At 37.7% G+C, this 25,394-nt stretch overlaps 2 protein-coding genes across 2 annotated transcripts; both read left to right on the top strand.

Moving 5' to 3' along the window:
- Window positions 1–938: 938 nt before the first annotated feature.
- LOC122665851 (cytochrome P450 87A3-like) lies at window positions 939–5,139 on the top strand. The gene is made up of 9 exons (XM_043861985.1): window positions 939–1,138; window positions 1,407–1,731; window positions 1,845–1,994; window positions 2,289–2,540; window positions 3,153–3,242; window positions 3,345–3,423; window positions 3,521–3,627; window positions 3,946–4,073; window positions 4,998–5,139. Exons 1-9 carry the CDS (start codon window positions 939–941, stop codon window positions 5,113–5,115), a joined length of 1,449 nt encoding a protein of 482 aa, XP_043717920.1. The 3' UTR covers window positions 5,116–5,139.
- A 14,443-nt stretch (window positions 5,140–19,582) lies between these two features.
- On the top strand, window positions 19,583–23,714 carry LOC122665850 (cytochrome P450 87A3-like). Its single transcript, XM_043861984.1, has 9 exons — window positions 19,583–19,782; window positions 19,874–20,198; window positions 20,298–20,447; window positions 20,552–20,803; window positions 21,460–21,549; window positions 21,684–21,777; window positions 21,959–22,092; window positions 22,247–22,374; window positions 23,603–23,714. The coding sequence occupies exons 1-9, from the start codon at window positions 19,583–19,585 to the stop codon at window positions 23,712–23,714; spliced, it is 1,485 nt and encodes a 494-aa protein (XP_043717919.1).
- Window positions 23,715–25,394: the final 1,680 nt, after the last annotated feature.

The following is a 25,394-nucleotide window of genomic DNA, read 5'->3' as shown; positions in this document are numbered from 1 at the left end:
CTCCTCCAGTTCCCCAGTGCCTCTAATAAGGGGGATGGACCCCACCCGGGTAGAGTGTTCATGTAGGGATAGAGTGGTCATTGAGTCGCCCCTCTTGTTAGAGCACTGGGGAATTGGGTCGGGAAGGGAATTAGAGAGGATAAAGATCCGTACAAATTGTCGAGCCAAAGAAGAGTTGAAGCTCAATCATCGATGTTGGATCAAAGATATCACTCCTCTCAAGAGATGTCTAAGCTTCATTAATTATCTGCTTCTTCCAGAACCAAGTATGAATCCTTAGAACATATCACAGTCCAAATGAAGTCTTTCCTTAGATACTTTGCATAGACCCAGTCTGCCCCAAAATATAAACATAACATAAGGGGTAGTTGCCTTTATTTTATTTAGAACAAAGCGTAATGTACAATTTCCCTAACTCAATTACCTATGCAAATATGTATATATTTTTAACATCCAATTGATCAACTATCATAAAAAGCTGTGATTCTCTCCCTAACAGATGGGTCAACTCCTATGACTTGTTTTTCTCCAAATTTGTTGATTTGGTCCACAAAAACTGAGCGGCCCATTACAGTTAACTGTTAGAGAGGTTCTTCTTCCAGCTGTTTCATATTAAAATTCCAAAAATTCTTTAGCTTCAACATCCAACGATGATGAACTGTCTGTGGTCACTCAAACCCTTCTCAACCAACTAAAATTCCTTTACGTTCATGGAACTTCATGGCACAGTGGATTCAAGATTTATTTCAAATTGCAATTTATTCTTAATAAATTAATTACTTCTGATCTGAACTCGTGATGCACAACACGATTGAAGAACCAATCAAGTTTCATAACTTAGAATTGTAATGAAACCCTCAAATCTATATATTTAAGAAACTCGAATCGATCTCACCATTGTTTGCATACCACAATTAGAGTTAATTTCTTCAAGATAAATGTGGTCTATTAGTTTCTTTGCTGTAACTCTACTTGTTTTATGGATTGTTCATTGGGTTTACAGATGGAGTAACCCTAAATGCAATGGTATTCTCCCACCAGGTTCAATGGGTTTCCCACTTATTGGGGAGAGCCTTCAGTATTTCACCCCTACTGCATCAATTGATATTCAACCCTTTATCAAAAAGAGGATGGATAGGTAAAAACATCATTTCTAGCTCATTACTATTTTCTTTTTGATCTCTTCTTAGGCTATGTTTGGTAAACGTTCTTTGGCGTTTTTTTTGTTCTCTAAGAACAAAAAAAACGCAAAATCGTGTTTGGGTAATCGGTTCGTTCTTGAGACCATTACCAAACGGCCATTTTCATACACAGAATGGCGTTCTTCTAGACCGGAAATGCCCGTTTTTTTCTCAGACCGTTACCAATTGTAGCCTTATTACATTAATTGAAACTGTTCTATGCAGGTATGGAGCATTGTTCAAAACTAGTCTAGTTGGTAGGCCTGTTGTGATATCAACTGATCCTGAAATCAATCAATTTATCTTCCAACAAGAAGGAAAGTTATTCCAAATTTGGTATATGGATAGTTTTACTGAGATATTTGGGGAAGAAAGTCTGATTTCTGTTCATGGTTTTGTCCATAAGTATCTCAGGAGTTTGATTTTTACTATATTTGGTCCTGAAAACTTGAAAGAAAAACTTCTTCCTGAAGTGGAACAGAAGACACTTAAACATCTCAAGTTGTGGTCAAGCCAAGATAGTACAGAGTTGAAATATGCTATTTCAACTGTAAGTTTCAGTTATTACAAACACATTTCATCCATTCTAATTAAGAGATTTTAATTAATGCCTTGGAGATTTTGGTTAATATTGACTACTGTTAATGCAATGCAACTTCTCAGATGATATTTGAATTAGCTGCTAAGAAGCTGATTAGTTATGATGAAGAGATCTCCTCAAAAAAGCTATTAGACAGTTTTATGATTTTCATAAGAGGTTTAATTTCCTTTCCTTTGAATGTTCCTGGTACTACCTACTACAAATGCATACAGGTATTATTAAATAATAACCATAAACTACCCTTTTCTAATTAAGTTCTTACTTTTTTAATTAAGGGAAAAGGTTGGGTATGTTAGCGGTATACCGTATGCTAGCACTCTATGTGTCTATCTCTCTCTCTCTTTCCCGGGCCCTTTGAAGGATAAAAGAGTCATTTCAAAAGGGAGAAGAGAGAGAGAGAGAGAGAGAGAGACACATAGGTGCTAGCATACCGTACGTATACCGCTAGCATACCTATGGTTTTGCTGTTTCAATAAGATTTGATTTCACTGTGTTCATTCATGTAGGGACAGAAGAAGATTATGAAAGTGCTTAAAGAGATGTTAGATGAGAGGGTTGCATCACCAGAGAAGAAACATGGAGATTTCTTTGATATTGTGATCAGAGAGTTAAAGAAAGAAGGGTCTATCCTTAATGAAAGGATTTCTCTACATTTACTCTTCTCTCTTTTATTTGCTAGTTATGAGACAACATCTGAGGTTTTAGCATTTGGCATGAAGATGCTTCAAGAAAACCCTCATGTCTTAGAAGAATTAACGGTATGAAAATTCTGGCAAAGCAGCTATTAAGAAGAATAACCCTATTTATTATTCCCCTCACCTGGTCCCTATTTGACGCGATTCATGATGCCCCTATTGGACTGGAAATCCAAGGCTAAAATGTTATGTGCCTAATGGGCCCACTCTAATGTATGGGTGTTAGATTGGGTCAGCCTAGTATGAGATAGGTTAAAAGACTTGATTTAACGGGTTCCATCAACTTTGAAACTTTTGGCATATCGGTTAAGTACCTAACATAATACATATACAGATTAGCCATTAAGGTAAAAACTTAAGGAGTGATCTTCTTATTATGGCTATGGATGGAGATCTTAAAGTCTCCCTACAAAGCTATGAAAGCATAGAATGAAATATTTGTTATTGGACCGAGTTTTCCTTAAGTCATGGTGATTCATTCACTGCGGGACTTCAAATGTATGTGGGAGGGTATGAGGAGGTTATTTTGGAAAACATACTAAAACACTATAGCGATTTGTGAACCCTAAAATGATGTGGTGAACCTTCACCGTGTTGTGAAGGAAAACTTTCTACTTTATTTTTTTATGCCCAAGTGATTGAAATGTTTCTAAATTATACATGATTGTGTTCCAGAAAGAACACGAGGCGATTATAACAAACCGAAAAAATAAAGAAAGTGGAATCACATGGAAAGAATATAAATCTATGACATTTACATTCTTGGTGAGTTGCAGAGTCTTATTCCAGTTGAAACATCTACATAAATTTATTTTTATTTTATGACTCTATTACAAGCAACTCTTATTTCTCTCTCTCTTTGGGCAGGTCATCAATGAAATGGTTAGGCTTGCAAATATTGTTCCAGGGATTTTTAGAAAAGTAATGGCTGATGTAGAGATAAATGGCAAGTTAAAAACCTATAAGAATGATTTACCTCTAGGGATTCCTTGTCCTTCTTTCACTTATAGTTCAATTCTTATCCAAGTCAAAAATTTGTGTAGGATACATGATTCCAGCAGGCTGGGCAGTTATGGTCTGTCCCACAGTTATTCATCTGAACCCGGAAAAGTATGATGATCCCCTTGCCTTCAATCCGTGGCGATGGGAGGTATAGTTCATTATTTCAATTATGGGAAGTAGTTTTCTGTCCGAGAGTGTGGCCTACACCAGCATTTCTATGTGTCTATCTCTCTCCACCTCAAAGCAAGGGATAGAGGTGTCTTTTCATATGGGGAGGAGAGAGATAGACTTGTAGGTAGGCGACACTCCCGGACAGAGTTCTTTTTTCCTTCAATTATTTTGGTATTTTGAAGCAAATGAATTGATGTTATCCATCTCACAATCAATACTATAGTAATTTTAAAAGAACAAGGTCTTGAATTCAGTTTGATTGTTCTTCTTACATACATTTCATGTTAAAACACAGCAAACGGAAGTGAATGCTAGGTCTTCAAATTTCATAGCTTTCGGTGGTGGTCCGAGATTTTGTGCTGGAGCAGAATTTGCCAAGGTGCAGATGGCCATCTTTCTTCATTACTTGGTCACCGGTTACAGGTAACAATTTGAGCCAATTTAATGGAAGTTTCTTATTGACATCCCTCAAACTGTCAAATAATTTACAATCTTACTTTGTTTTCCCTTTTGATACGATATAATTTTTTCCAATAAGTATAATAATGTCATTTCACATGCATACTTGACAAATATGCATGACAATCACACCTTCTGATAATGACCTAATTAATGATATGTCACTTTCAACTTAATTTTGAAATTCTTTTTATATCTCCATCTAATTTTTTTTAAACATAAGACAAACGGCAATTAAAACAAAATGTCAAGTTCTAAATATATCTATAGATGTGTCATTCCGACACTCCCTTTTAAAATGTTTTAAGGTATTAAATCTCTGAGAAGGTTTTTTTTTTTTTTAATTTTTTTTAATTTTTTAAGATTAATCTCACATCAAAGCTAGAAGAGACTTAAAATATTATTATTATTATTTTATCAACAAATCAAATATATAGAGCAAAAAAAAAAAAAAAAAAAAAGGAATATACAAAGAAGGGCACACAACAGCCCTAGAACCCAATAGAAAAGGACCTGCTGGCCATTAATCATAACCATCACAATTAGCTCAAAATAATAGCATTCACCCCTCCACTCCCCCCCACCCCTCCATTTATCAATAAGGCAATAGTTTCAAGCAGATCTCTTCCTCCTCAGGATAATTGAGTGAATACGATTTCTCACATCAGTAGTGATATCTCGAACAATGGAAAATCTAAACCGCACTTTGTTCCTGGAACATCCTTAAAATATTATGTAAACCCTAATATTTAATTATGTTTATGAACCTATATAATTGAAGGGTTGCTCCAAAGGGGCAAACAATGGCTTCCATTGATATCAAGTTTTCCATTAAGACCCTCTCTCTCTCTCTCTCTCTCTCTAATCATTTTAAATTTTGATTAATAGGTGGAAGACAATTAAAGGAGGTGATCCCATTCGATGTCCAGGTTTAGTGTTTCCAAATGGTTTCTACTGCAAAATATCAGAAAAGCAAAGGCAAACAGCAGCTCTTAAGGCTGAGTGAGGCCTTTCTCAGGCTTCTGTCTATGTGAACCCTTAAATTGTCTAATAACTATAGAGTTGTGTTAAGGTCATGCTTGACACATTCCTAGAATTTCTAATCAGTTTCATGTTGTGTTTTGTTCCTGGAAGATGCTCTTTTCTAGGTAGAATATACATATATAGTCCTGTATAATTTGCTTTTGAAAATGACTGTTTCAGAAGGTGTTTGCCTTCTCTTTTTCTGTTGTAATGTGTTTTCTTGTCACTCTAGACAGACAGTCCACACTTTAGGGCCACATGAATGGTTCATCAAGTCAAACTGATTATTGGATGAGAAGCAACCCTCCTTCAATTGGCTATTGTAAAGTTATAAAGTTATAGGTTTTGTCTCTATTGTGTGCCCTATAACTATAGGGCCTTTTATTGTTATATTTTAAATGGTCAAACTCAAGTTGCCCTAAAGTTGCTAAAGTTGAAGTTTCAATTAACTTGCAGAGCTTTATATCACCATGTGGGTAACGTTGGTAAAGGGTACCCATCCAGCAGAACTGTTCTAGTTAATCATTGGAAAATTTATCTATACGTATAGAAATGTTAACTCATAGATTCTTTGAGTCTCTTCAACCTGACAATCCCATCGTTTGTTTGAAAAAAATGAAAGTTATTTTTTAAAACCTTCACATTTTATGGTGTTCACGATGGTCAGATCCCATGTTACTTGTTTGGTTAGGAACAACTCATAAATGCATATTTCTTTTGTTTCCTTGGTAATAAAATTGATATTAATTATATATATAAATAAAATATTATATTAATAATTAATGAAAAATAAAAAAATTATAATTAGGGCATATCTAAATGCGTATAAATACAGAAAAAGAAAGAACAGATCCCACCTTCGGCATTGTCATTCGCAGGAACAACCTTCCACCAATAAAAGAAAGAGTTACTTATGAAAATGACACCTGGACATGCTGATGATATTTTTCTTGATTTCCTCCCTGATAAGATACGGAAACTCACAACCCACACAAGAAATTCCAGATTTAATAGCTCCTTTGTTAAGGAGTCTGCAATCGGGTTCTATTCTCTGTAGCCTTGGGAAATTTTCAACCTTATAGATGACATATATGACCACAGGGAGGACCATTGCTACCAAGAGAACGAGGAGATCTGTCTGCTTGAGTCAAAACTACCATTGCTACTGATCACATTCAATCCTAAGCTTGTTTATACCCAACTTCTTGACTCTATATAGACCAAAGATGTGTAAATATTTCAGCCTCAAAATTGGATTTGACACCAAGGTATTCTTGAAAGGTGCAAATCACTGTCCCACGATGGTCCCTAAAAACACCACTCATACCAGTTCGACCAGGGGTGCAAGTTTGGCCCTGATGGCCCAAGCCCAGCGTAGCCCGCCCTAAGCCTGAACAGGGCTTGGGTTGAGATACCTTGGCTCTTAGGGTGGGTCAGGGTTGGGAATTTCTGGCCTTGAGTGAGGACCGGGCTAGGTTAGGGTTGAGGTCTTGGGGTGATCCCGGTCCGGCCCAACCTGACCGTGTCTTCTTCTTTCTTTCTTTCTTTTTTTTTTTTTTTTTTTTTCTTTTCTTTTAGTTCTTCTTCTTCTTCCCAACCTGGCCAGTCCATGCATCTCCCCCCCCCCCCCCCAAATGATCAGGACCAATCAGGCTCAGCCCGACTTGACCCTGAGGGCGGGCCAGGGTTGGATTTTTCTGGCTTAGAGTTAGGGTTAGGCCGGGTCTAGGCCCAGCAAAGGGGACATAGGGTTGGGCTGAGGTTTAAATGGCCCGACCCAATCCTACCCTGTTGCAGCCCTAAGCTCAACCCAGATAACCACGGGAGCAGCCATCAACATTCAACTCAGGCTCACACCAATGTATTTCCATGATCTGAGACCTAGGCCGAACCACTAAGCCCATATTTTCTCTAAACAAGTAAGATCTTCCACAAACGAAACTAATCCCTTCATACCGGAACCAATATCACCAAGATCCCACAAGATCATCTTAAAGATATTGTGGGTAGATGTATTTCTTTTACCCGTAAATCTCCTTTGATTTCTTTCCAACCAAATGTCGTAAGATACTAGAGTCAATCCGCCAACCATGTACCTTTTAAAGAAAGAACTCTAGCCTTGCGTATGGACAAGAGCCAAAATTGAAGAGGGGCTGTTCCAATTTAGACCAAAGCACTCCATAAATTTGATCCCTAACGCTTTTGAGAAATTGCATTCCAGAAATAAATGACCAAATGACTCCATGTGGCACGAGTATAAGTCACTACATCTCAAGGCCATCAATAAAGCCGTCTCTGGATGGGCTCACTAGATGACTTTTACCCTTTATTTAATAGTGCTAGTTGGAGATATGTACTGTACAAATGGTACAATTTAATGCTTCCAAATGGTTTATGGGGAAAAGATTTGCACTACCCTTGCACACATTCCTTTATATCATTCTCATAGAATAAATAGTTGGGTCCACACTAACATTCTCTTTCCTATTTTATCATACGTGCCCATGTTGACTCCATATGAATCATCCTCTGTACTTTGACCAATAGCCTGTCTTCCACTACATCCCTACTGGGTGGAGGGTCACTCATACTGCTCAAACCTTCTAAATTCTCTGGCACGATGCTTGAAGAAATCCAAAAGAAAACCTGAGAAGCATTACCATGATTGCTTCAATTGTCGAGAGGCATAGGCTACTACCTTTCCGTGTTGTAAAAGCGAAACCCTTCTTTGAAGCATCGTTGTAAATCATCATTCCACCTGAACTTAAGGGAATAGTCAACATAGGTGCAATGGTCAACTTTTCTTTTACTTTCCTGAAGCTCTCTTCACAGTCATTGGTCCACTTGACCGTACATTCTTTCCTATCAACTTGGAAAAGGGTAGGACAATGCTAGAGAATCCCTCTATGAATCTCCTATAACAAATGATCAGTCCTAAGAAACTTCGGATCTCTATCACATTAGTCGGTCTGGTCCCGTTGGTCACAACTTCAATCTTATTGGGATCCACTAAAATGACATCTTTAGAAATAACATGGCTCAAAAGGTTCACTTGGTTTAGCCAAAACTCACACTTGCTAGGTTTGGCGAACAACTCCTTCTCTCTCAACCTCTGAAGCACTGCTTTTAGATGTGCTTTAAGCTCCTCCTCACTCTTGGAGTACACCAAGATGTTACAATGAACACAATGAAGAATCGGTCTAGGAATTCATGGAATTCTCGGTTTATTAGATCCATAAATGTAGTTGGGGTATTTTTCAACTCGAATGACATGACTAGAAACTCATAGTGTCCATAGACATCCACCTTCTGGATCTTCAACTGATGATACCCAGATCTAAGGCCAATATTGGAAAAGACCTTTGCACCCTGTACTTGGTCAGACAGGTCATCAAAGAGAGGAAATGAGTAGTTGTTCTTGATAGTGACCTCGTTCAACTAACTGTAGTCAATGCATAAACTCATTGATCCGTCTTTCTTCTTAACAAATAGTACCGATGCTCTCCATGGGAATGTACTGGGTCTGACAATCCCTTTATGTAAGAGCTCTTGCAATTGTTCCTTCAATTCCTTTAACTCTTCTAGTGCCATCCTGCACGGTGCTTGGAGACTGGTGTTGTTTCAGGTATAAACTCTATAGGGAATTCCATCTCTTAGTTAGGCGGCAAGACGACTAGATCGTCAAGGAACACATATGGGAAATCCCTGACAACCTCTACGTCTGCTAGCATGGGTCCCTTCACCTTAATTTGTATCACTATATTGGCAAGGTAGCCCTGGAAACCCTACTAAATCAGCTGCTTAGCTTGAATGGCTGATATCAATTATAATAGTGGGGCAATCACCCCAGAATGTGTGAACTCATCATCATCTCTGGGTCTGAAGATCACCTCCTTCTGAAAACTATGGACATTAGCATGGTAGGTAGCTAACCAATCCATACCCAATATCACATCAAAGTCCCTCATAGCCAAGAGTATTAAGTTCGCTACCAAGTTTCTATCCTCTATATGGATGATGCACGTCTCTTATACTAAATTCGTCAATAGTACTCCACTAGATGGAGTGGATAAACACAAAAGAGGGGTGAGCGAAGAAAGGATTGGCAGTTACAAATTCTTTGTTATTCATTTTGTTTCATTTCATTTCATTCCTTTACTTTACTTACCTTTACTTCCAATCCATACTATTCGTACACATGGATGGACCTATAGTTTCAGTTCACTTCATTCCTTCATTTCATTTTAGACTTATCAATTTCATCATTTATAAATATTTTAGTAAACTTAAAGCTTATATATTTATTGGCCTGTTTGTAATTAAAACTATGGTATTATTAGGTTGTAGATGGGATTGATTACATAAGCTTTAATATAAGTGTGGCTGGTATGAAAAGTTAAAGTTATCACTTTATCTTCTACCAAAAAAAAAAAGTTATCACTTTATGTGTTAGATGAATATATATTAAAATTGATTGAAACTTACCTAAGTTCTAGAAAAATATAGCCTCCAATTATTTGGAATTCAGTCAAAATTTTATTACCCGATTTATAGTTGGGTTAGATCCCAAATTAACATTCTTAATGCCCAGCTAATTTCAATATGGTCTAGGTGCAATGCACCAACAAAACTTTATAAATGAATGAATAAACTATTGGATGGTACATTGCTAAGCGGCTAACATCTAAGGATTGATTTTTGGTGGATGACACTATAGAGAGGAAAAAAATATAGTGGGTGGACACTTAGGGCTGTGTTTGGTATGCATTCTTGGAATGTATTCTAGGTAGATTTCGTATTCTCAGGTGATAAAGACAATTATTTTTATCATTCGAGATTGCGTAATCGACCTAGAATGCATACCAAACGCTGCCCTAGCAAATAGGTAGATCCCAAGATATCTAACTCACATGTCAAGTTATAGTCCAATGAAAAATGACAACGTGGTCAATTGAAGTATGAAAAAATTTGAAACTATCAATATGAGACTACTAGGGGTGTCAATTCCAGGTCTGGCCTGGTTAAAGCCTAGCCTGGCCCGTTTACTAAATGTGCAGGCTTAAGTCTGACACATGTAGTAACCGGGTGGTCCCGATGTGGGGTCTTAGTCCGTCGAGCGCCCGATCGGACAGACGGAATGCTAGCCCGACCTAGCCCGATCTTATTTGCTGGTTTTGAAACCTTGTGAACTGAATATTTATAAATTTTAATAGCGTGTTTGGTCTTTGGATGATCAGGTTTAACTTAATATGGGTCTTGAAAATTTTCACCTCTTGGCCGATGGATTAGGTTATTAATACACACATACATGTTATAATATGGTCTCACTCACTCTCATATCAAAACTGATGCAGTAGCTTGATCCCTTGTAGCATGAGCAAGCCTAGGAGACGTTGGACTTTAATTGATACCTTGATTAACTTATATACCCATATTTTTTGGATCACATGATTAGGATTTTTTTTTCCCCACCATTGATCAAAACTAATAAACCTAAGAAGCGAGGAAGAAAAAGTAAACATGTCCATAGCCCGGTTAAGACCCGGTTAAAGCCCGTTTAGAGTTAAACATGTCCATAGCCCGGTTAAGGGTTTATTACACTAGCCCGATTATAGCCCAAAACCCGACCTAGCCCGACTTAAATGGTCGGTCATGGTGCAGGCTTTAAGCACCGTGAGGCCCGTCTAAGCCCGACTGAACCCAACCGGTTGACACCCCTAGCATAAACCTGAATAGATGGCAAATTAAATGATTGCACTTGGAGTTGAAACTTGATAAGGGACATGCTAAATCATTCTTTTGAGGGTTCTTTTAAGGGAGTGTCGAAGGACACCTCAATAATGAACTGTTGTTTAAGGAAAACTCAATCCAATATTTTTTTTAAGCTAATCAAGGATCAACAAAATGAAATTAAAAAATTAAAATTAATACAGAATTAATGTCCAGGTGATTGTATGCATGGACCACCAAAATTAAAAATTTTGGTGGTTCACAAAAGTATCAGGGTTTGGCAAAAAGCAAAATATCTGAAAGAACCCATGAAATTATATTCTCACTGAAACTATTAAAAAAAGAGTGGTTGACTTAACCTTTGATTGGTAAGCAAGATCTGTTCTACCAGTAATTATAGATTGAATCATTGAAAAATGAGAATCTATATGAACTATACTTTCTTTCTGATTGGCTTATTCAGTCTCCTCTCATACATATATGATATATAGCTGTATGAATTTTCATGTTAGTTAATAAAGTGTTCTTCCCAAAAAAAAAAAAAGTTTTTTACAAATGGCCCCTACAATTTTTCTAATTGTAAATTTCCCTTTACTTTCAAAACAGTGTAGCACTTTGGTCCAATCCGTTAGTCTGGGCCGTTAGAGGTTAGTTTCAAGGAATCTAATGACCAGAATACCCTTATGATAAAGACCAACCAAAATTAAAATGTAAAGTGACCAAATTGCGTTCATCTTCCCAAATCGTTTAGGTTTGAAACTGAAAATGGAAAAAACCCCAAAACTCTATCCAAAAAACCATCCTGTGCAATCTCATAAGGATCTCATACTGCAAATCCATAATCAAAATCTTATCCATTTCAAAATATTTGCTATATTTATTCTGAACACTAATGCTTTTGTTCTACTCTATTTCTTTCTCCTTTGCTGTCACTTTTTTGTCCATGAGTTAACGACTAATCCAAAATTCCAATCGATTTACAACCTAGGGCTTTTCGTTGGTAGATTGCTGGTCTTTTGTACTAGATTGATTAAACAAATAAGAGACTAGAGACTAGAAGATACTAGTTCGGCAAAAGTAATTTATTTGATTTCTTTTCCCCCTTTCAATTTGAACTTGATGTGGTCTAATGACACCAACCCATGCTTAGTTAGAAATACTCCATTTGGGCATTCGTCAAATTTGTTCTTCCTATTAAACTTAGTTATTAATAATCGTTTGAAGCTAATTGCTAAGGACCAATTTCATTCGTCAAAATTTATGAACCCGAGAAATTTAATTAACTCTTGGAATTTGGGGAAGAGAGGATTGGACTTCTCAAAGATACGAAAGCTTAGTTAGGGTTTTTGTGCTACGATTTGAGGTGGTCATGATCATTTTTCCATTTGGTGAATCAATTGAAGAGGAGAGTCGTATTAAGTGTTCAAATAATGATTTTACACTATACAGAGCTGAGTTGATTTCATTGAAGAGAGGGAAGAAGATCTGTTTTTGAGTTGCAGGGTTTTCATAAATTTTTGATAGTCTAGGTGGGATTTGGTGAATTGTGGGTCTCGGTTTCATGATGAAAACCGAGAAATCAGGTGTTTGCTTTCATGGATTTCATTTCCATTTGGTCTCTCAGCTTATGGAATTTCTCAATTAAAATCAATGAAATTAGGGTTGCGCGACGAAACCATTTGGATTTTGGGGAAGATGAGGGCAATTTGATCACCTTCTTATTTAATTTTGGTGGGTTTTATCATAAGGGCATTTTGGTCATTAGATTCCCTGAAACTAACCTCTAACTTCCCAGACTAATAGATTGGACCAAAGTGCTACACTGTTTTAAAAGTAGGGGGGAGTTTGCAATTAAAAAAATTGTAGTGAGACATTTGGACAAATGAACATTTTCAGGGGGGCATTTATAAAAAACCCAAAAAAAAAGGATAAGACTTAAAATGCCACATCGGACTCTTCTCCAATGACCCCATAGCTCAGGGAGTGCCAAACTGCCAATGAGCATCCAATGACTGGGCTGATTGAGCCCACATTGGGATGTGTATTTACATGCATCTCGGCATGTATCCAATCAGCCCAGCCATTGGATGCCTCACTGATCATTCCCTGGGTGATGGACCGGATCCCAAAATGCCATTGTTAAACATCAACTAGGCTCTCTCTCTCTCTCTGTCTCTGTTAAAGCTTACCTACATTGAGTAAAGTTTTAAACATTTGTATTTGCTTCAACTCTGACACCAAGAGAAGATGTACAAAACTTAGATTCCCTTGGTTCCAGCTATAGGATCATTGGTGGAGACCCCAATGTGAGTGGATTTTATTTATGAGATAATTTCATAATTTCATTTTTTCTAATTTATACCGTACAACATTCATTCATAGAACCAAGTTATAAATTTATTATCTTAGCAAAACCACCTCGTGTCCTGAAAGAAACTTGAAGGGGCGGGAATGGTCAAAATTATATTCACCCAAGGAGAATAAAGAAGTCATTACAGAGGTATATATTATTAAATATTAAATCAAGGCTTTGTTTGGTATGCATTATTGGAATGCTTTTGGTTTCTAAGTCGATTTTATATTCTTGAGCGATAAAAATAACTATTTTTTATCATCTGAGTATAAAAAATTCACTATATCAAACACTATCCAAATAAAAAAAATATAATTAAAATTATTAATATATATATTTTTTTGGGTGTTACAAAGTTGACTTTGGTATTTTCTTTTTGATGAATAGTTGTCAGATTGGGAAAATCATAAAAGCATCAAAGTGAGGATCATAAGGAGCATTAGCATGCATGAACAGTTTTAATAGATCAGTTTTTGATAGGATGGTCCATTGGTCCTCTCTCTACATGGTGGTTGAGGGGGACATCCATTTAAACCAAAAAAAAAAAAAAAGTGCTCGATGGGGACAAGAAGATATTTATATATTTCTTTAATTAAGAAAAGACACTGAAGTGGAAGAATGGGTGTAGATATGTATTTGGGTATTTTATATTAGTTTGACTTTTTTTTCAGGAGACAATAACCAGTTTTAGAAATAATTGCACGATTTTTTTTAATTTATGTTTATAATTTTTTCTGAAAAAGGAAACATCTAAATACTAACAGGATAAAGTTTTCCTCCACCCCTAGAGGACGGTTCACCCACCATCCTAGGGTTTACAAATCCTTCTTAGGGTTTTAGTTTGTTCCATTTTTTTTTTTTTTTGGTAAGAGTTTGTTCCAATATATAAGTTGATTACAGTGGATCTGGTCGTTTTTTGGGTTTTTCTTGGGATAATGAAATTTAGCATTATTTGTTCTTAGATGCTTTTATTAGTATGGGGTTAAATATGCATACCTCCCTAAAATGCGCCCAATATTCCTCATACCCCCCTAAGGTTCTGACAAGTCCACGTACCACCCCTAAAAATTCCACATACCACCTCTATTTTACTCCCCTAAAGCCATTTAAGTCCACACCAGGCGTTAAATGCTAAAAAATGGCCAAACTACCCTTTCTTCTATCTTTTCTAATATTTGGAAAGACCTAATTGCCCTGACTTATTTGCTAAAATTTAAAAAGCCAAAATGCCCTCATTGTTCCCAAATCATCGTCTTCTTTTACAATGTAGATACCCAATACTTCTACCACCACTGCCACCCACCATTAACACCATCACCACCATGAAGCCCCACCTCCAACACCACCTCCAACTCCTCTACCCTTACCAATTCTCGAGTCCCCCTCCCTTACCTATTCCTCCACCAACACCGCTGCCCTCCTCATGACCGTTTGGGTTATTGCCAATAACCCTCTCTCTCTCCCTCCACACCTTGCCCAGAAACCCTAACCTGTCCAAAAATTGCCCTGGAAAACCACTTCTCCAACTTTTAAAACCACTTACCACTAATCACCTAGAGTGGATTCTGCACATGCCTCCATTCCATGAACAAAATTATTCTGCCGAACGGAGACATCGACATATTGTTGAGACATGGCTTGCCTTACTTGCACATGCCTCCATTCCTTGGAATTTTTGGCAATCTGCATTTTTTTTTTTGGGGGGCTAAAGGTAAGCAAAGTATGTATTAGAATAATGAATATAATACAAGTTCTAGAGGGTCCCCAGGTAGGGGACTGCAAAGATACAAAACCATCCTTGGCACTATGCCAACAATAAACTAGTTATAGGACATCCTCGAAATCCCACCTTTGGCATTGCCATCAACAGGAAGTCAGGGAATACCTACACCAGCACTGGTCAGAGGTTAAAAGTCTACCATCATCAGAAACGAAATCGACTCGTCTCTAGCAAGTCCCATTCAACCTCATAGTGAGCATAGGGTGGTGCTTCATCCCATCGTTGAGAGGTGTGTGTAGAGGCACATTTCTTTGCAATAATGTCAGCAACTGTGTTTACCTCCCTGTAGCTATGAGTGATTTTCCACCTGATGCCTTGGAGATAGCTTGCCACGCCAATCCAAGCCTGTTTGAATTTCCAGGGGATGTTCCCATTTTTTATAGCTGTCACGACTACCTCTGCATCACTTTCAATCCATAGTCGTATAATGTGTTTGTCACAAGCCAACTGCACACCAATAAAGAAAGCCGTAAATTCTGCAGTATGATTAGTAGTAATTCCCAGGTAATCGGCATAGCTTCCCACAGGCTGACCTTGGGAATTTCTAAAAATTCTAGCGGCACTGGAATGACCCGGGTTCCCCAATGAACATCCATCAATGTTCAGCTTCACCCAATCAAAACTCGCCTTTTTCCACAATACTTCAATGATTTCAATGGTGTGTGCCTGTGGGAATGCAACACCAATATCACGTGCAATCAGCAGGTCTTGTATGGATTTGATGACGCATTTCATAAAGGATGAAGCATCTCTAAGATCTGATTTAACGTGGCGAAGAATGGTATTTGAAGTCTTCCCCTACCCCTCAAATCGCCTATGGTTTCTTTCATTCCAGATTTGATAAGGAATCAAAATTAACCCCGCCATCCATACCTGTGGTAGAGGGGCGCATGTGGCCTTGTCCTTCCACCATGTGAGTAAGTCAGATAATGAGCTCACCATCGGCCATGCCTTCTGAAAAATTGCAAGAAACCCTTGCCATATCTTCAAAGAGAGTGGACATTCAAAGAAGAGATGTTGTTGGGACTCAAAGGCTTTCAAACACAAATTGCTGCGAGAAACAAAAGGCACTCCCAGTTGTACCACCTTATCATCAGTAGGCAATTTTCCTTGGAAAAAACGCCATCCAAACAAAGACTGGCGGGGCTGCAAAAAGCGTGCCCAAACTGCTGCATGCTAAGGGGGGTGATCAGCTGTTCGACAAAGCCCCTCCCACGCAGATTGTACCGTGAAGTTACCCTGTTAAGATAGGGTCCACACCCTTTCGTCACTCGCCTGGATCGAAGGAAGGGTAATTTTCGCTGCATCATTGAAGATATGCCGCAAGGTAGGCGACTCAACTTGGGGGAAGGTCCAAGTGGCATTATTTATGAAACAAGCTAAAGGCGAGTGCAACCTTTTCACCCCCGGATCATCAATCCCTGCTCTAGCTGCAACCAAGCTGACATCAATCCACTTGTCATGCCAGAAATCAATTTGCGTCCCATCGCCAACAATCCATGATTCATGATCAGAAATAAAAGCCCACATCTTCTTAATCCCCAACTAGATTGAAGAAGGTGAGTTAAAGTCTGCATTTGTTATTGCGGTTTTCTTAATTAAATGACTCCCAACTCCTACTTCAGAATGTCTCTCTTATGTTTTGGTTACATGGTGTGCCTCCCCCTTATGATCATTTACGGGTATTTGGATGTGCATGCCATCCGTTCTTGTGACGCTACATAAATTGGAATACCGATAAGATCTACCCATCTTCTTAGGGTATAGTGCTCGACACATGGGATACATTTGTCTTGACAATGGAACCAAACAGATTGTTATTTCTCGACATATTGTTTTTGACAGGAGCTAGTTTCCCTTACTGGAAATCACCTCTATACGGCCAAACGTAGTTATATCTTAGCCCTCTCTCCTTGGACCTCCTCTCGTTGTTCATTACATTGGCCAGCATCATCAGGCCCTACCCCACCACCACCATCATCACCGACCTCCCCTGGCACACCGCCATCACCTCCATATGCTTCCCTTCCATGGGATGTGCCCACCCCTATCCCCCCCATCCTCTTCCTCTCTTTCCATTGTTGACATTGTTGTAGATCTTCCTACTCCATCTCCTCCTAGACCACTTCATCACATGGTCTTGTGTTAGCAATATGGCACTCGTCATCCCAAAATTTATATTGCAACTTCTGCACCATTGCAAATAAACATCAAGAATGGTGCCAGGCCATGGATTGTGAGTTCATCATTCTCTTGCGAAGTGGCACTTGGATTCTTGCCCCCCCCCCCCCCGGTCCAAGCCTGAATATTGTTGGTTGCAAATGGGTGTTTAGGATTAAGAGAAAGGCTGATGGCAGCCTTGATCAATACAAAGCTTGTTTCATTGCCAAAAAGTATAACCAGCAGGAAAGTTTAGACTATACCAAGACATTTAGTCCGGTTGTCAAACCCACTACAATTTGTCTGGTGTTGTCGATTGCGTTATCCAAGTCATGGCCTATATGGCAACTTGACGAATAAAATGCTTTCTCCACTGGATTCTAAATGAAGAGGTATTTATGTCACAACCTCTTGGGATCGTTGATTCTCTTCACCCAATCATGTGTGTCAACTTCACTGCTGCCTCTATGGCCTGAAGCAAGCATCGCATGCTTGGTTTGAGCATCTCAGCTCCTTTTTGCTATAAAATGAGTTTGACAGTTCCAAGATCAATATGTCACTTTTCATCTACAGCAAAGACATTGTCACGATTTATATTTTGATATATGTCAACGAAATAGCTATCACTGGGAGTATTGATGCTACACTCAAGCACTTCAATAGTACCATGGCGTCGATCTTTGCAATCAAGGATCTGGGGCTGCTCCAATATTTTTTGGGTATCAGTGTCGTCCTTGCTCGTCATGGATTGGTTCTTTCCCAGAGGCAATACATCCTTGACTTACTTGCTAAGACCAACATGTCTGATTCTAAGCCGGTGTCTACCCCATGGCAATTTCAACTAAGCTCACCAAGTTATTTGGCACACCGATGAGTGATCCAACTTTATATAGTAGCACGGTTGGTGCATTGCAGTATGCAACCCTGACTCATCATATACAATTTGTAGTTAATAAGATGTGTCAATTTATGCTCCCATCTACGGATTATTGGGCGGCCATAAAGTGGATCCTTCGTTGCCACTATTGATCATGGGCTTTTCTTTGAAAAATAATCTAGCATGAAGTTATCTTCCTGGTTATCCTGATGATCGGAAGTCTACAGGGAGTTTTGCCATTTTTCATGGCACCAATCTAATATCATGGAGTTCCCGTAAACAAGCAATGGTTGCTCGATCTAGCACTGAGGCATAATATTGAGCTATTGACAATACAGCCGTGGAACCCACTTGGCTTCAATCCTTACCCAAGGAATTACATGTTTTTCTTCCATCAACTCTGATACTGTGCTGTGACAATGTGGGTGTCACCGACCTGTATTCCATGTGCAAAATAAGTATGTCGAGATCGACTTCCACTTTGTCCGAGATAAAGTTGCTAAAGGAAATCTGGACGTCTGTTTTATCTCAACCAAGGATCAGGTGGCTGATATCTTCACCAAGCCACTTTCCCACGTCCATGCTTTGCTACTCTGCTATCCAACCTCATGGTGATTTCATCCCCATTAAATTTGAGGGGGTGTATAAGAGAAAATCTCTCCTCAGCAACCCATGCTACCAAGGATATTTCCTCACCTATCCATGCCACCAAGGATATATCATTGTGGCCTACCAAATATAACGGAGAATTCAGTTGGAAGGAAAATCAAAACTAGCTATCAAGATAAGGTTCCAACTCTCCTTACCTTACGTAGAGGGATTGTTCCACAAATAATTAAAGAATCGTCTTTAAATAAGTATTGTAATCAAACCAATTGATAGTAAAAAAACCCATTACCCTAGACCTAGGTTTTGACAACCAAAGACCACACTAAATTCTTGGTCTATATTATCTTCTTCCTCCTTTCTGTATTCAGTTCACCTGTTCTAACAAGTAGAAATAAGCTCACTATTCGAGCTTGGAACCTGCCTACCTCCTTCCTTCATTGGGTCCCTCTTTGTTGGGATCAAATTCTCTATTAGTTGTTGCCGGATCTTTCCTTTTCTTTTCTTCCCTTCTCCCCCTATTGGGTGGTTTCCTTGTATTTTGATACTTAGTTGAATATATTCTTCTATTCATAAAAGTTAAATTTTAAAAAAAAAAATAAGTCTTACATGTGAGTGCATGAGGCTGAGCAGTCTTTTGATACTAATTAGAGGAGTTATTGCACCTTGGGGCGAGCTTTGGTGGGAATCCATTCATTGGACTTAAAGCTTAGTACAGAACTTGAAAGAAACAAAGGTGACGTGTAGTTTATTGTTAATAAAATGAATAAATGATTCTGATCTGATCTCGTAATGCACATCACAATTGAAGGACCAATCACCTCAACTGTAATAAAGCCTCACTCACCCTATCTATTTAAGGAGCTCTGTCCCTTGTTCCTGCCCTAATCAACATAAGAGAGAGAGAGAGAGAGAGAGAGAGAGAGAGAGAGAGAGAGAGAGAGATGTGGTCTGTTGCTTTATTTGGTGTGTCTCTAGTTGTAATATACATTGTACATTGGGTTTACAGATGGAGTAACCCTAAATGCAATGGTATTCTCCCACCAGGTTCAATGGGTTTTCCACTTATTGGAGAGACCCTTCAGTACTTCATCCCAACTCCATCAATTGATATCCAACCATTCATTAAAAAGAGGATGGATAGGTAAATATTAAGTTCCTTTCTATCTCAACTACTATTTCCTTTTTGATCTCTTCTTATTACATTAATAATTGAAACTGTTCTATATATGCAGATATGGAGCATTGTTCAAAACTAGTCTAGTTGGTAGACCTGTTGTGATATCAACTGATCCTGAAATCAATCAATTTATCTTTCAACAAGAAGGAAAGTTATTCCAAATTTGGTATATGGATACTTTTACTGAGATATTTGGGGAAGAAAGTTTGATTTCTGTTCATGGTTTTGTCCATAAGTACCTCAGGAGTTTGATTTTGAGTATATTTGGTTCTGAAAACCTCAAAGAAAAACTTCTTCCTGCAATGGAACAGCAAACAATCAAACATCTCAAGTTTTGGACATCCCAAGACAGCATAGAGTTGAAATATGGTATTTCAAGTGTAAGTTTCATTCATTCTAATTAAGAGATTTTAATTAATGTCTTGGAGAGAGCTTTTGATTAATATATATTGACTAATGTTAATGCAACTACTTCTCAGATGATATTTGAATTAGTTGCTAAGAAGCTGATTAGTTATGATGAAGAGATCTCCTCAAAAAAGCTATTAGAGAGTTTTATGATTTTCATAAGAGGTTTAATTTCCTTTCCTTTGAATGTTCCTGGTACTACCTACTACAAATGTCTACAGGTATTAAATTGATAATTACTACTTTACCCTCTTCTTTTGTTTTAATTATTTTTTTTTATTGTTTCAATAATCCTCTTTTGATTTCACTGTGTTCATTCATGTAGGGACAGAAGAAGATTATGAAAATGCTTAAAGAGCTGTTAGATGAAAGGGTTGCATCACCAGAGAAGCAACATGGTGATTTCTTTGATATTATTATCAAGGAAATAAAGAAAGAAGGGTCCCTCCTTAGTGAAAGGATTGCTCTACATTTACTCTTCACTCTTCTATTTGCTAGTTATGAGACAACTTCTGAGGTTTTAGCATTTGGGATGAAGATGCTTGAAGAACACCCTCAAGTCCTAGAAGAATTAACGGTATGAATAATTTTTATTATCCCCCTCACCTCGCGTGGTCCTTTGATTAGTCCTCTCAATTGATTTGGTTCTCTCGGGTAGGCCCAGGTGTGGGTGTTTTGGGTTGCTCCGTCGTTGTGTCCTCTTCAGTTTTCCCTTTTAGTTTGATTCATCTGTAGGGATAGACCATTGTGTTTTTTTAGGGGGAATGATTTCTGGGCTTCGTTAAATATATTTTTAATATTAAGTTAGGACTAAGTTTCCCTCCACCCATAGAGGACGGTTCACCTACCATCCTAGGGTTCACAAACCCCTCCTAGGATTTTAGTATGTTCCAAAATACTCTCCCCATACCCTTTCACGCCCTGCAGTGAATGAGATTCCGTTCACCATGGGGGGAGGGAAATTCAGTCCATATATATGGGGAGGGTATGTTCCAAAATACCCTCCCCATACCATGGGTGGAGGGAAACTCGGTCCATATATATAGAGAATTATTAAGCACAAAGATTAGGCACTAAAAGAAACAAACTTAAGAGTCTTCTTATTATGGATATGAATGGAGATCTTAAATTCTCCCAACCAAGCCATGAAAATCAGAAAATACCACTTTCTTTCTTTTTGATGCCTAGCTAAGTTATTGTGATGTTTCTAAATTATACATGATTGTGTTCCAGAAAGAACATGAGGAGATTATAAGAAACCGAAAAGATAAAGACAGTGGAATCACATGGAAAGAATATAAATCTATGACATTTACATCAATGGTGAGTTACAGAGTTTTATTCCAGATGAAACATCAACATTAATTTATTTTTATTGTCTGGCTTTATTACAATGAACCCCCTCTCTCTCTCTCTTTCTCTCTCTCTCTCTCTGTCTCTCTCTTTTTGGGTTGCAGGTCATCAATGAAATGGTTAGGCTTGCAAATATTGCTCCAGGGATTTTCAGAAAAGCAACAGCTGATGTAGAGATAAATGGCAAGTTCAAAATCTATTAAATTATTTAGGCTGTGTTTGGTGTGCATTCTAGGAATGCATTCTAAGTCGATTTTGCATTCTCGGACTATAAAAACAGCCATTCGAGAATGCAAAATCGACCTAGAATGCATACCCAACACTGCCTAAGTTGTATGGACTAGGGGATTCCTTGTCTTTATTTCACTTCTAGTTTCACTTCTTATGCAAATTGAAATTTGTGTAGGATACATTATTCCAGCAGGCTGGGCTGTTATGGTATGTGCTCCGGTTGTTCATCTGAACCCGAAAAAGTATGATGATCCCGTTGCTTTCAATCCGCGGCGATGGGAGGTATATATAGTTCATTCTTTTAATTATTACGTCATTTTGAAGCAAAATGAATTGATGATATCCAGTACTATTACTATAGTAATTTTAATAGAACAAGGTATTGGATTCAGTTTGATTGTTCTTCTAACTTAAACATTTTTGTGTTATAACACAGAATATGGAAACAAATGCTGGGTCTAAGAATTTCATAGCTTTTGGAGGTGGTTCAAGATTTTGTGTTGGTGCAGAATTTGCCAAGTTGCAGATTGCCATCTTTCTTCATTACTTGATTACAGGTTATAGGTAACAATTTGAACAAATTCTCTGCTAGATTTGTATATTTTAAAATGTTTCAAGGTACTAAATTTTCCAAAGTTTTTTTTTTTTATATAAAAAAAAAAAACAAAGAACTCAAAAACCCAACAACCCTTGAAAATTTTACTGATCAATAAAATTATGAAAAAATACAAGGGGATGTATTGCCTCACTCTAAATGTAGAAGATAGAAGCTCTTCTCTCATTAGTCATGACACAAATATACATTAATAAAATAGAACAATGCACATGGAGATAGTATATCCTCAATAACTAATTTTCTAGATTTTATTTTGTTTCAGACTATAAATCCGTTTATGGGTTTGAGTGGTTTTATTTTATTATGAGTGAGCATGAGTGCTTTCGAGTTGGAGTAAGGTGGGTTATGTCTCCCTTTGTATTTTATTTCATTTTATTTTAATAATATCTTAGGGACATTCCTAAGTCCTAAATAATATTCAAGATAAAAAAATAAAAAAATAAATTAATAAATAAAAACTAATTTTCTAGTAGTCCTAAGCTAAGAGCCTTGAAACAAAATAAAATGTAGAAAAAACATACATAATTATTAGAAATCCATTGGCATACATAACAAGTTTCTTTGAACATTCACCTTTGATACTAAGACTGAAGTCAACCATCTTCAAGCTTCGGCTCTGGATTGTGCTAAGTACAGGCATAGTGTTTCCTCATGAGGTCTTCGGATAGGGCTTATTTTGTCTTTTGTCTTACTTTGTTGTTTTTAGTTTTCCCTTGATTTATTTTTGCCCATCTGAGTGTTGTAATTCTTTCTTTCTTTAATAAAATCTACTACTCTACTTATCCCCAAAAAAAAAAAAAAATTTAAAAAATCTTTATACAATATTTATTAGTCATTTAATTGGTACTCTATTAAGTTAGAAACGTTTTCTTCCTCTCCTCCCACCCAGTGTCCCAAATTCAAGCTAGAAAAGACTTAAAATATTATGATGCCTAATATTTAATTATGAGGCTGATGTTCTGTGTGCCACAACGCAGTCTGTACCCAGACACATGGGTTTACTATTACGACAGGTAAGATTTTAATGATCATTTCGCACACCCATGTGTCTTAACATAGCCTGCACCCGACACAAAGAACATTTGGCATTAATTATGTTTATCTCTCTTTCTCTCTTACAATAATTTCAATATAGAATTATATGTCAGTCTAATCATTATAAATTTTGATTGTTAGGTGGAAGACAATAAAAGGAGGTAATCTGGTTCGATGCCCAGGTTTAGCGTTTCCAAATGGTATCTACATCAAACTATCAGAAAAGCAGAAGTCAATAATAAGCAACAATTAATTCTCAAGGGTGAGAGCTGAGAGGCCTATCTAGCTGGCTAACTACCTCAGTAGGGCGTCTGTCCATGTGAGCCCTACTGATCTTCTAATCACTCCGAAGTTGTGTGTGGAGTTCATGGGTGACACATTCCTAGATTCTCTGAGTTTCGTGTTATAACATGTTTAGTTTCTAGAAGGATGTTCTTTTCTAGGTATAAATAGAATAGGTCTGTTTAATTTGCTTTTAAAATTACTGTTTCGGAAGTTCATCCCTTCTTTTTTTATTTTTATTTCACTTGGGCCGTGTTTGTTTGCTGAAAACAATTGAATGGAAGAATTTTATAGTTTTCATAAAATTCCAAAAGTTTTATCAAGAAAATTAAGGTTCTCTTGACAGTCCACTTAATTCTTTTGAGCCATATAGATAGTTCTTCAAGTCAAACTGATTCAAGGCTGACTCATGTTCATTCTCTTATAGGCTTGAGGCACACAGATATTGGAATTCAAGAGTGGGACCCAACTCTCTTGAATTCCATCTGTGCGACTCAGGCTGTACTGGAATGATTCTCATACAAGAAACTGAGCTACACTCAACTGATTGTGGGATGGGAAACACCCTAGAACTATAGCCGTTTATTGTTATTGTTAACAAAACAGGTTTGTGGAATAATGCTTGAATGATAACTGAGATCAGCCAAGCTCTCTATTTATAATAATAATAAAAGAGATTACAAGGAAAAATACTATTTACGACACTGTTCACGTGAACAGTGTCACAACCCTAATTACATTTCTACCCTTGCTCATAAATACATAAATAAAAAATAAATAAAATACCTAAAAGACCATAATACCCCCATGATATTCTGGTGTACATAATTTAACACTCCCCCTCAAGTTGGTGCAAATATATCAATCATGCCCAACTTGACTAGAATGGGATGGAACAATTTCCCAGATAATCCCTTAGTGAAGATATCAGCAACCTGATCAGCAGACTTCACAAAGGGAACACAAATCAACCTTTCTTCCAGCTTTTCCTTGATGAAATGTCTGTCCACTTCAACATGTTTAGTGCGATTATGCTATACCAAGTTGTGTGCAATGCTGATTGTAGCTTTGTTATCACAGTACAACATCATGGGAAGATGAACAGGAACACCAAGATCTTGTAGCAAGCCTTTCAACCTAAGTAACTCACAAATGCCTTGTGCCATAGCATGAAACTCAGCTTCAGCACTAGAACGAGCCACCACATTCTGCTTCTTGCTACGCCAAGTGACCAAATTGCCACCTACAAAAGAACAGTACCTAGAGATAGACTTCTGATCTGCAGAACCAGCCCAGTCAGCATCGGTATACGCCTCTACCCGTAGGTTACCATTAGGAGACAAAAGAATGCCTTTTCCAGGAGCTGACTTCAAGTAGTGGAGAATCCGAAGAACAATCTCCATGTGAGAAGAATAGGGATCATGCATGAACTGACTCATAGTACTCACAGCAACAGCAATATCTGAACGAGTGTGTGAGAGATAAATCAGCTTTCTCACTAGGCATTGGTACCGGCCTTTATCAACAGGTTCACCCTCCTTTTCTTTGAGACGAACAGTAGCCTCCATAGGAGTATCTGAAGGGTGACATCCTAACAGACCAGTTTCAGCCAACAAGTCTAGGATATACTTTCTTTGGGAGAGAAAGATGC

Source organism: Telopea speciosissima, chromosome 6, assembly GCF_018873765.1.
Source record: "Telopea speciosissima isolate NSW1024214 ecotype Mountain lineage chromosome 6, Tspe_v1, whole genome shotgun sequence".
NCBI lineage: Eukaryota > Viridiplantae > Streptophyta > Magnoliopsida > Proteales > Proteaceae > Telopea > Telopea speciosissima.
The sequence above is the reverse complement of the archived record's forward strand: the minus strand, read 5'-3'. Positions and strand labels throughout refer to the sequence as shown.